Here is a 13,048-nt window from a genome sequence, read left to right on the forward strand (position 1 = left end):
AATCCATACAAAAATTCACTTCATTTGCCCAAAAACACTCCCTGGTGGAACTTCGACCTCAGTCTGGATGAAAATCCGGACTCAAAACTCATCATATTGCTCTTAGTGGAAAATCGACTTGGGTATGGACGGAGAGTCTGCACAAAAATCCGCATTAACTTGTCACAAAACAGCCTGGTGGACAATCGATCCAGGCATGGAATCATCCTCAACTTTATCTGCACTCTAGTCCACACTCCCGATGGAAAATCGAATGCAGTCTGGAAAAATCTTGACACTTAGTCAAATTTTAATGCTTCCAGGGGAAAAACAACCCAGGCATGGATAAATAGTGCTGGAAAATTGTAGCCAGTATGGATTTCAGGGGAAACCCATGTGTAGTGTGGATTTTGAGTGGCGGAAAAGGATGGGTAGTCTGGAATATGAGGGGAAAAGCACCTCTAGCATGGAATTTGACCCTCCAACCCTTGGAATATAGATTTCCCTTAGGAATTTGACAATTTAACCACTCAAAATCGAAACTTCAAAGCTTGACTGGACTTGGGCAAATTTTCCCAAAATGTGAGGGAAACACAAGGAAATTTGTCAGGATAAAGTGCGAAATCAACTTGAATAATACCTAGGAGTGAGAAAACAACTCCAAAAAGTCTGAAATTACCTTGGCACTTTAAAATCACTGATGTGCGTGTTTAAAAACACGTTAACGCTCAAGAAGGTCAACACTTAGACAAAATATAACTGCTTGCAACTTGATCCCATAACTTCAAAAACCCTAAACGACACTAGGCATGATCAAAACTTCAAGACTCGGGCACGGGAAACGCAAAATTGCCCACTAAGCAGCCAAAACCCTAACTTAACAACACAGAAAGCAGGAAAAGATGGGGTCTCCATTAGCAACGGGGCGATGTGTGAAAAGGTCATGACAAAATCCTAGGCATTGTGCACATTGACGTGGGATGTATGTGTTTGAAGGTTAAAACTTAAACAAAAATGCAAATTGCCACACAGTGACTGCAAAACTGCCATAAACCCTGCTGCAACCTTTGAAAAGTCAGCAAAGCATATGAGAGATACACGCTACAAAGGTAGAAAGCAGGAAGCAAGTGATGATCCTTGGAAATTTGCAAAGAATCTTGAAGAACCTGTAGCAAACACACATCAAACTGTTGGAAACTTGCTTCAAAGGTGTCCTTTTGTCCCTTTCTTGTACAATGATGAAACCTTACGCAACAATGACCAACAAAACAAAGGGAAAATGCTTTTATGGAGAGGAGAAAGCTTTTCTATATTAAAATTGAGTTTTTTTTCTCTCATCTCTCTCTTAGCTGTGCTTCTGGAGACTCAATACACTTCTGTCTTATGTTTTCAATTTGAAAAAATGACCTCCCATGCTCCAAATACATTCCTTGAGGTTCTTTCTCACTTTATGAAGTCAAAAACTTATTCCTTCCTCACCCAAGGACACTCTTTTATCTGTAAGGCATTTTGTTGAAGCTGAAACTTGCTCAACTCTCCCTAGGTGAGTGCTTATCACTCATGGGAAAATTTTGTTCTATATTGTGAAGTTGAGATTATCATTCAAGTTATTGAGCTTGGACTTTGTCGGTCTTGCAGCTTTTTTCATTTTTGGATGCACTCATAGGGGTCTTGATTCATTATTGTTATAATTCATCATTCATTCAAATGATTCTCTTTGGGGCCATGGCGCATTTTTAGTTAGAATTTGATGTTCACTTTTCTCTAAGTGAAAAAGTGCCTCCATAAGACACTTAAGTGATGTATTGTTCTAATTTGTCATTGATGTTAGACAAATTTGACCCTCATGCAAAAGTGCGCCCCTTGACAATGTAGGTACTGCTTTGTATATTTTGGTGTTGAAACATAAAATTCTATCCTAGGCACATTCCTAATCACTTATGTACCTTTTTGCAACTTGGAAATATCAAAAACTGCATTAGGTGTCCAATGTCAATGACAAATTGAAACAAAAATTGTCAATGGCTTGAGAAATGACCGGATTCTGGCATGAAACATAAGTCAAATTGAAAATTTCTGGGTCCCATATAGTTAGGTCAAAGAAAGATGCACAATTTTCTGGATTCTCCTCACGCAGAGATTATCAGAAATGCCGTTGTGGTTGGTTACAAGGGACAAAGACCCATCTGCATAGATGATGATGACATGCTTGTGGTATTTGCTCAACAATATCATTTTGCATTAGCCTGAACCAGTTGCAAATATCTTCCCTGGTCCAAAGGGGATGTTCACCACTCAAAACCACCTCTCAATCCAAGCTCCTCCTTTTTCTCGTCTCCAAGATCCCAGCACCAGTGGGTCAACATTTTAGTTGAACACTGACCTTCATCCCATGGATTTTTTATTCCCCACCTCCCTTAACACCCTTGATGCTGAACTGTAACTCTCGAACTATAATGCTCCTTTCACTTGTATACCTTTGTTCTCACATACGAAGCAATAGATATCAGCAGGTGTAACTTTTATAATGAAAGATTCCCTGTATAAAGGGTCTTGGATCTTCCCTTTCAATATCAACAAAGTCAGTATCAACTCTCTTTGAGGGGGTTGCCTCTCAGTTCCAGCTCCAAACAGAACCAGCTGATAATGCTAGCAACATTGTATGCTTCTGTGCTCTACAGTTTTAGTTGTCATTTACTGGCAAGAAATGAACTGCTGGTGTTGTGTGACAAATATCAGCAACATTGTATTGTGGTCAAAGAGGACATAGGCCCTACCAAATGCAATTATGTGTAGCTGGTACAAGCGAGAAGCTTCCTACCTGTTGGTGTACATTTTATCATATACGGAACATTAGAATAAAGTACCCAAAGATAATTTATCCTCTCTTGAACAAAATCACCGCGTATGCTAAGATTGCTATGTTATTTTTAGTACTTTCAGATTAGATAACACTTAGAAAATTAGAATTGTTGATAACTAGGTTTAATTAGATTTATTGTTTTCAGATTTAAGCATAGAAACAGAAAATGAATGCATAAAGACAAGACAAAGATACCCTGGGAAAACCTCCTAGGAGGAAAAACCCAGCCTGAAAAGATCTACAGATCTGTTTATGGTTTTGAATTCAACTGATAATTACACACTTATCTGGAGTATAGATGTTGCAGTCACAAGGGAGATGACATAGAGGCCTTCACAATTAGTTTGCTAATGGAGGTCATGAATTGCAGTTCTTCTAATCTGACTTGCTGTATGTAACAATGGTAGCAGCAACCTTTCCATGGAGTTCTTTATCTCTTGAAGATGATCTGCTGCCATGCTTAAGTTCGCTGTCTTCTGTTACTGATCTGCACACCTCTTAGTATAGTTCGCTGTAAATTAATTGACTTGAATATCAATTTCGCTTCCTTAGTATATTTCGCACCTTGTTGCAAAAGCTTGAATTGAATTGATGTTGTGTGAAGTGTATGCTTTATTTGTAGGAGTAGCAATACTTCTGAATCATGTTGGCCTTCTTGCAATTAAACATATTAATTCATTTAATTCCTTTTAACCAAAATGGATAGGGTCGGCCCTATCAAGGAGGCGTGGTGAGTTTGGATGTGGCGTGAAGACTTTTAGGTGGAGCCGAGAGGTATAGGGCCTGGCCCTATATATAGGAGAAGGAGCTGGCCCCCTTTGGCGGATTCCAATGTTGCCCAAGGCAATAGGAATCCGCCAGGCCCTAATTATAACCAACATGCTAGAAGATCATATGGCGATTCCAAGGTTTCTTTTGTCAGGTCTTGATGTGTGGATAAGCTCAATGGGCATTGTGATATGCTGGTAATACACAAAGGGACTTACGCTTGGATTGTTCAATTCACAATGAAGGTTTAGACAATGAGGCTCTATCATTCAGGACTTGGATCATGAAAAAACTGAAAAGACAACGGTTTAGAAGTTCTAATCTATTCCTAGGAAATCAAGAGATGATATTGGCTAGGTGATCTTAATAACCACACTTTGCTTCGCCTCACTTGGGACAACTGCACAAAGTGGATGCAATCTTCAAGAGATGTGCTTATGATTGGAAGCTCATACTAACTTTACACAATGAACAAAAATCATTTGTCCATTAAAAGTATTGAGCGGAGATACACCATAAATCAATACTTATCAAATCTTGCATTTATCTAACATACATGAAATAAATTCTAATCTATTGTGTTGAGGAAATTGAAAACCTCGCTAATCATTCAGATAAAAGAGATTACAAGGCCTTAAGAGAAAGCACACAGGTAATGTATTATCTGAAAATGACCTTGCAACAATATTTCAAAAAAACCACACAGTCCAAATGAGAGGAGGGAACCTTATAGAGGAGTCCAACAATTTTGAATGATCGAGATCAAACAGCGATCAAGGGCCCAGATTGAAAGATCAAAACCCTAATTAGAGTTTCCTAAAATTAACTAGCCCTTGACCAATGAGAAAATTACATTTGGGACACTTGTCCTTCTTGCTAAATATGAACCAATAAAAAAAAATAGAAGGTTGTTGCATTGTGAAGTGTGCCCTCTAGAAGCTTTTGTGGATAAGTCAGGTTCATTGAATCTAGACATGTTGACTTGGAACAATCTGATTGGTTGGAAGACGACAAGGCGCCACCTTAGCGTGTTGGATATCTTCCCTGAATTCTCCAATTTGTATGAAGAAATTGTCTAAGTATGGAAATTTGTTTCTTCTTGTTGCCATCTGATTTTGATTGGGAGCTTATCTTAAATTTTTTTTTTTTGGAGATGAAATCCTTCAAGAAGTTGTCTTGACTGCTTCCATAAGTCTGGGATTGTAGATGAAATTTCCCAAGAAGTTTGAAATTCTCTCCTATATTTTCACCAAGTCAGAGGACCTTTCTTTCTTGATATCTTGAAATTCTTTCAAGTGCCTTGAATTTGGGGAAGAATCCCTTTGTGAAGTATTTCTTATACTTAGCCAAATTTTGGCCATCTCTATGCTTGGATGAACCTTGCTCGTGGACTTGTCTTCAATTCTGAATTTGGCTCGAAACTCCATTTGTGTTTTCTGCGATGATCCCGCCTTTAGCTGTCATCTATGATCAGCAAAAGCAAAAGAAAATAAGTTAGAATCCTGATTTTGAATGTGAATTTTGAAGGTTTGATGGCAAAGTGTGCTCTGATTTTCCAATTCCTCAGAACTTAGAGTTTTGACAGGCTGCGAACACTTAGAAATTTTAGAAACCCTTGAAAACTCAATCTGATTTGAAGGTTTGGGAATGAAATTTGTCTTTGATCACTCTGAAAATGAACTACTTAGTCCCAAAATCTGTGAAATAAATGTTGAAATCAGATTCGAATCCTGGAAAACATGTGAAAATTAGACTAAGTCTTGAAAATCTCCTCCAAGACCTGAAAAGCAGCTTGAAAACTCCACAAACATGTCTTGAATCTCCTGTCACCTTCAGAATCTAGGCAAGGAACGAGTAGAAAGGATGCTGCTTGTAAAAATCTTCACTTTTCCCTCTTGTAAATGCCTTAGAAAAATCCTTGAACTATTCTTGAAGCTTTGAAATAATCTTCTCTTCAAGTGTCTTGCTCTCTAAACTCGAACTGTTGAAATGATAGAAATGAATGAAGTATCTGTGTAGAGTTTGAATTCTTCGTTTAGAAACATAGAAGATCCTCTTGAATTTGTTTCTATTTAGGCTTTAGTCCTTCAAAGTGCAAGAGAAAGTTTCTAAATTAAATCTCAGTTGAACTGAATTATAAATCTCAGTCTGAATGGAGGTTTCTATTTTGGTCTTCAGTCTGCAAATCGAATTTGATCTTCCATATTATTCTTTCAAAAATCTTTCCAAATCTGCACTTATTTCGAACTTGATCAAGAGATTGTGCTGATATCAGATAGGAATATTCCTTTTCTCTAAATTTAGCATGTTTCTCATGAGGGCGGACTTGACTGACTTTGTTTCCTTTTGCAAAATGTTGCTGGGCGGACTTTACTTGAAGTGTTTCTTCTTGCACTTGAGGTAGGGCGGACTTGGAGGGATGTGTGGACCGTTCCTTATGAGTTGGATGGACTTTGTCTATTTCATGCACCACTCCATATTGCTGGGCGGACTTCCATGAGTTTGTGCGCTTCATGTTATACTCTTGGGCAGAGTTCAATTCACTTAGGAACCTTTCATCTGCAGCATAGGGCGGACTTTTCTCTCTTCATAACTCATGGCAGACTTTACCTTGCATTGGACCCTTCAACTTTCTTCCTAAGGTGGACTTTGTTTGACTTGTGCACTTTGCAACCATTCCCTAGGGCAGACTTGACAGATTTCATGCACTACATTACCTTGCAGATTGGGCGGACTTCACTGATTCAAGAACCAAGGAGGGCGGACTTCAAGAAATCCACGCACCATGAGATGAAAACTTCGAATCTTCATAACTTGAACAATACTCCTCGGATTGCCTTGATATTTGAAAACCATACTTCAATCATCCTTGGAATTCCTCATGATCCCTAAAATTTAGGAATTTGGCTTTTTCAGTCAAGACTTGAATTTTGAGGGAATTTGTCGACCATTTTCAATGTAACTCGGAGCCAAAAGTGCAAACCCTAGATCCTTTTCCAAAAATAGAAAAAGTAAGCATCCCTAAAAAATAGGAAAAACTCTCTAAAAATAGCCATTTCGGGGATCATGCTTAAAGTGTCAAAAACGAAACTTCCTAAGAAATAGGAAAAAGCAAAAAAGCAAAACTCTCCAAAAATAGAAAGTTGTTCAAATTGACCCAAATCAATTGCAATCTTCGTCCTTCGGACTTTCTAGACATATCGACGGTGTCTAGACTTGGTTCTGACCATGGCTTGCACAAACTGACTCATGACTTCCAAAACTCAGACCATTCAAAACTGACAAACTTGGCAATATTGATGCCAGAAAGGTCACAAGGCTCTAACAAAAACCCTAAAAAGCAAAAACAGGGGGTTCCCATTTGCAATGGGGCAATGTGTGAAAAAGGTCACAACACTACCCAATCAAGTTACTATGGAATGCACTGTTAGTCAGGGGAAAGAACTGGTCATTGGATCTAACAGTGTTTTTGGAAAAAGCCTTTCTCACTCTATATAAATTTATAATGATGTCCCTCATGGCCTTTCTTATTTTGTTCAGCACTGTTATCACAGAACGGCATATTACTCATTTTATAATGATCTGCAGTTTAAAGAAGACTGAAAAAAGTCAAGCAGCAAAATATGCATTCCTATCTTCATAGTGGACTAAAACTCTAATGTTTTTCTATTTACATTCTTTGCTGAAATTGCCCTTTTGGTATTTGATCTGAGCTAAAAAATCTGTCTCAAAGTTGTCTCAAAACTCTAAGATTGTTTATCCTAAAGCTTTATCATGGTTGGGGATTGATTTGAATTTGGTACTCTTTTGCTATATTGATATTTTTCACCTTTAAAGCTGAAATTTTTATTAAAAAATGTTGATGTTATAGCGTCGGTCAGTATTCTTCTATAAACCGACTGTGCAAATCCAAATGTCTAATTGGCCTTTCGGCCTTAGACATTTTATGCGATCGACTTATATGCGTTTATGCGCACCGATTTAATATATATATATATCCTTGCCGATTTTGTATTTATAAATATAACTAATTGTTAACCCCGCCACCCTTGGTGAAAAGTCGGGCTAGTCATAATGTTTGAAGAGGCGTGTTGATTAATGATAAGCCGACTTGGTAAAGGAGACGTGTTGGTCGGTGACACCTACTCACAAGTATAAAAACCGATCTTGTCTTCCTCCATAATGCATTGAATGAACACATTACCATCTCCAGCAAGTTCGTGTTATCTACAGCAAGCAGATCGTGCCATTCTTCATTGCAGTTCGAAGTCATTCTGAGACAGATCGTATTCATCTCATACTTCATATTGATTACGACTTGTGTAATAATCTTCATGTGCAGATTGATCTCATATTACAGCCATGTATCCTCATCTTCAAGGTAGATCATCTAAGATAGAAGGCGGAGTTATCAGTATAGACCAATATACAGTGATTCGGATTTCTTCTGCTATCGAGGGTGAATTTGTATCATCCTTAAGCTTCAAGAGTGAAGCAAATTCATTGAGACAATCAAGACAATAAAGACATCTTTCATTGCTGGGTTTTTCACCTTAAAGAGGAAGGTTTTCCCAGGATAATATCTGTGCAATTGTGTGAATTGTTGTTATATCTAATCTGATCATAAAATTTAACAAAAAAGAGTGTTTGGATAGAGAAAGGAAATCACAAGGATTAAAAGGCAAATCTAGTTTTAATTAAAAAAGAGTGTTTGGATAGAGAAAGGAAATCACAAGGCTTAAAAGGCAAATCTAGTTTTTGAGCAACATTTCATGTTTCTCACATAATTGTATCTAGGTAGAGTCAGATTATTAGATCGGGTATCTTTATATTATATGCGTGGGGATTTAGATGCATATAATTTATAAGGTGTTCAATTAAAAAGTAAATGCAAAATGGTAATGAGCTCAGCAGAAGGTAAATTGACATTTGAAAACTTATTGGTATTGTCCACACATAGAAGACTTTTCTATGTAAAGAACGGAAGAGTGCATAGACTTTTTGTTATATAGTGCACTATTGAAATCCAGTACTTAGTTTTTTTTGCTTTAGTTGCTGGCTTATTTTGTACAGACTACAGAGTATTTAGTGTAAATATTTAGGACTGTATGCAGTGTATGGTATTAGTTTATCACCAAATTAATTGTTAGTTTTTCTGTTGTTTGGCTGCTGGCTTATTTAATACAAAGTAATTAGTTTAAATATTCAGAACCGTATGGTATAGTTTAGTACCAAATTACAAGTTTTCAGCTCTGTATCTCATCTTGAATTGCTATGCAGCCAGTTTGGAGATATATATCAAGAGGATTATTTCATAAATTATCTCAAGCCTGATGTCAATATTGTGAAAGAACTTCCTTTGGAGCTGCAGTCATTGGACATTGAGGCAATTGGTAGCCTTGTAATATCTTCATTCTGATTCTGTTTTTTGCTTCCACAATTTTTTAAAGTAAATTATTTTTACAATAAGAATATTTGTTCTGACTGGTGTTGTGTTTGGACAGGTAACTGACATGGACATCATGAAGGAGGCAAAACCAAGTTTTTATCTTACGCATATTCTTCCTCTTCTTCTGAAAAACAGGGTAGTTCACTTTTTGGGTTTTGGCAACCGTTTGTCCTTTGATCCAATACCATTTGAATTGCAGGTATTTAATAAATTACAAGTATGTACGTTTTGTCGATGCGGCCATATTTAAAAAAAAATGCAGTTTTAGAGAATCTTTATGTTTGAAAAAAAAGTTCATGATTAGACTGTTGATGGTTAGTATGTGTAACCACTATAGTGCACTTTCAAATTTTCAATGCATGCAAACTTAAGTAAGTCTAAATTGCTTCCAAATATAAAACATTGCCAAAATTTTACCTTTTCAACAGTTTTAATGATAGTCCATAATGACTTCTATGCATGGTGGCTCTTTTGTTCTCTTTTTTTTTGAAGTAAATTATATTCAATGCTCAAGGAGATTTCCCTTGATGAAATGTGGCAAAGTTTGCAGACCTTATTTGGTAGGAGGATCTGATTTCCTCAATTTAAAGCTTTTAATCAGGCCTTTGATGCTAGGGTTGTCTGGTGCCTCTTTGATGTATTCTCACCTCAAAATAGAATGTTCTATTCCAAGGTACTTGGATAGTATGTTTAATGATAGAACTTTTCCAGCTGCAACTCCTTCCAAGGTTTGAAAATGTTGAAATTATTCGTTTCTTGTAGCACCTTAGTGTTCGAGCATCTTGATCGCAATTGATAAAAGTGGCTGACTTGCAGATTTCTGGTAGCGGTTCTGGCTTTTTGATCAACTGGCCTGTTCTCCTTAGGTTAGCAAGATTGCAATCTCTAAACTTAGTAGAAATGTTTTTGATTTTTTACAAGTCAGCGCCATGTCTGACATGATCAGGAGTTGCCTATTGATTGAACACTGGGATAAATTGAATGTCTCTGAAGAGGCTATGATTCCTAAAATGGCTATAGATTTTCTGATTATTGTCATGTCACTGAGTCTGAATTGACCATGATTCACTCATTGATTAAACCTCAGGATAAATTGAACATCTCACAAGTCCTAGCAGATCTGTTCTGGTCGAAGGAAATTTTTATAATGAGGGTAGTGACCAACTAACATGGCATGCTGATGTCAGTAGCAGTTATTAAATAAGACAGGCTATGAGAAAAATCTGAGCCTCTGCCTCATGTCAGAATCCTTCCTGAATGGATTTGTTTTGTTGGGTGCCTCCTTAAGGCAAAGTTCTTTGTGTGGCTTGCATGTTTTGAGCATGTTTCTCCTTATGAGAAGTTGTAACATGAATTTGTTCAGGGCCCTCTAGATATGTCATGTGCAAGATAGTCACAATGTTAGCTCAACATCTCCTTCACTACTATATTTCACAGCAGCTTTGGTAATTTTGAACTTTGAATTCTCTTGGCCTTGTGCATTTTTCTGTAGATTCCTTCTGTTCGTGTCTGCAAGTTTCTAAAATCTTTATTGTTTTGTGGACATCTTTTAATTTTAGAGAAGGTAAAGGCTAGTCAAACTTGTGTGTTTATTTCATAGATGACACACTTGCCGAAAACTCGGCGAGTGACAAAAACTCGTTGAGTTTTTGGAACTGGTGAGTAGTAATGACTTCTACTTGCCAGGAAAACTCGCCGAGTTTTTGGTGGGTTCCCTTATTAGCCGAAAACGGCATAAAATGCATTCATTTTTTGTTTTTCAATATGGTTTTGGGCTGAGAAGGGGGGAACTCACTTGGAAGGGCTTGCAAGGTGATTTGGAGTGATTATTGAGTGATTCCAAGTGGATTTGAAGGGAAAATCAGATTCCAGGTAAGTTTTTTAATTTTTTTTGGATGCTTTTTTAAAACAATTTGTTTACTTTTTGTTGCATTTAGATTGATTACAAATGATTCTTGGGTAGTCTAAATCATTTCTAAGTTATTTACACAAGATTAACACAAGTTTTGTTGAATTTTCACAATTTTTTTGAAGAATCTAGTTTTCACAATTTTTTTGAAGAATCTAGTTTTCAAAAAAAATTTCAAACCCTACTTTTAAAAAAAAAAAAACTTCGAATGATGTCTAAATTTATTTAAACTAATGTAGATAGTTTGCTTAGTGCTAAATTGTTTAACTAAAATGTTAATTTTTTTTTCACTTTGTAGGTGTAGGTTAAGTAAGCATTAATCACGGCAAGGGAGTAATGGCCACTAGATCCATGCCCATCTGGATATATAGGCACCCGTCCTAGAGGTGCTAGAGATGGGGCATGGAGGTATGCCTATGAGGGACCCGATCCTGGGTCAATTATATGCATAAAGTGAGAGAATACTTTATGGAGGCATCAACCGCCTCAAATACCACCTTGCAGGAATAGATAGGCATGATGCTAGAGCATGCCCTGGGACCAGTGAAGAAATAAAAAGACAAATGAATGCCCTACTTGCAGCTGGGGAAGAGAAGAAATTGCAAAGGGAGAGGGCAAAGCTAGCCATGAGATCAGCCATAGCTGGATCTCAAGGTGTTTCTATTGATCTTGAAGAGGAAGAAGAAGCACTTGAGGGAAAGTGGGCTCTCGGCGTGGCCCACGTATCCGCAAACCCACCATCACCTCGCCCATTGCTTTTGCTTCCTCTAGTAGAGTACCTAGCACTGTTCCACTTCCATCACAACGATCAGGGTTGATAGGTGATTATTTTGTGCCCAACAACACACCTGGAGCACAACCATCACTAGAGGCCACTGGATGGAATAAGGAGGTACATGAGAAAATTGACATTGTAGTTGCTGATTTTTGGTACTTCAACAACATTGCATTCAATGTGGCGGAGAATGCTTATTGGCTGAATTTGGTGATTGCTATGACAGTATTAGGAAAGGGGTACAAGGCCCCTTCTCGCAGGGATTTGAGTGGGAGGTTAGTAAATTACTACATAGCCCACTTGATTTCATTTTTAATTATTTTTTAGATTTCTTGTTTATTAAATCAAAATTGTGTACTAAGACCTAATTTCACTTTGCACTTATAGGTTGCTCACAAATGCAGTTGCTAGGGCAAGAGAAGTGATGGAGGATCAAAAAATTGAATGGGCAAATTATGTCTGCACCATTCTTTCTGATGGGTAGACAGATGGCAAGAACCACACCATCATCAATTTTTTGGTCGCTTGCAAAGACAATGTAGTGTTCTTGAAATCTGTTGATGCCTCCAGCAAGGTGAAAAATGCAGAAACATTGGCTGGAATGTTGGAGCATGTCATCATGGAGGTGGGGGTAGAGAATGTAGTGCAAATCATCACAGATAATGCAGCAACATATGTGTCAGCAGGTAGAATCCTTTTGAATTATCACCTTTAGGCATTAGCAATATATTCATTTGTTGTGGGTTTTGTTTTACTTGGTTGCATATTTCTTTAGAATAAATTCTTCTTTTGCAGGAAGAATCCTCCAAGAGAGGCACCCCACTCTTTTTTGGACACCTTGTGCAACACATGTCCTTGACCTTCTTGTGGAAGACATAGGAAAACTTGAGTGGGTGACTCCAGTTGTGGAAGATGCAAGGAGGATCACCAAATATATTTACAATCACCCTTGGGTCCTAAATTTGATGAGACAACACACCCAAGGGAAAGATTTGGTGAGAGTTGGTGTCACAAGGTTTGCAACGATTTTCTTGACGTTGCAAAGTATTCTTGCTGCATTGACTTCTTTGAAACAAATGTTTGTGAGTGGAGAATGGCTTAACTCACCTTATTCAAAGAAGCCTGAAGGAGAGGCTGTCGCATGCATAGTCTTCGACAACCAATATGCACAAAGGGTTGCAAAGATTGTGAAGGTTGTTACTAACTTACTTCAAAACTTTAATTTTTAAATTTTAGTTATTCTTGATTCAAGTCTCTCATTACTACTTTGTAACTTCATTATTTAAACTTTGATCTTTTTGTAAT

The 13,048-nt window shown here is 37.4% G+C and overlaps 1 protein-coding gene across 2 annotated transcripts in view; it reads left to right on the forward strand.

Moving 5' to 3' along the window:
- Window positions 1-13,048, forward strand: part of LOC131051267 (O-fucosyltransferase 2) — an 83,229-nt gene that overhangs the window by 36,524 nt on the left and 33,657 nt on the right. For both annotated transcript variants that reach the window (XM_057985703.2, XM_059211048.1), the window contains exons 6-7: window positions 8,891-9,011; window positions 9,115-9,258. In XM_057985703.2, the coding sequence (XP_057841686.2) occupies window positions 8,891-9,011; window positions 9,115-9,258 (265 nt within the window). The remainder of the gene's footprint in view (window positions 1-8,890; window positions 9,012-9,114; window positions 9,259-13,048) is intronic.

The sequence above is a fragment of the Cryptomeria japonica genome, chromosome 9 (genome assembly GCF_030272615.1).
Source record: "Cryptomeria japonica chromosome 9, Sugi_1.0, whole genome shotgun sequence".
NCBI lineage: Eukaryota > Viridiplantae > Streptophyta > Pinopsida > Cupressales > Cupressaceae > Cryptomeria > Cryptomeria japonica.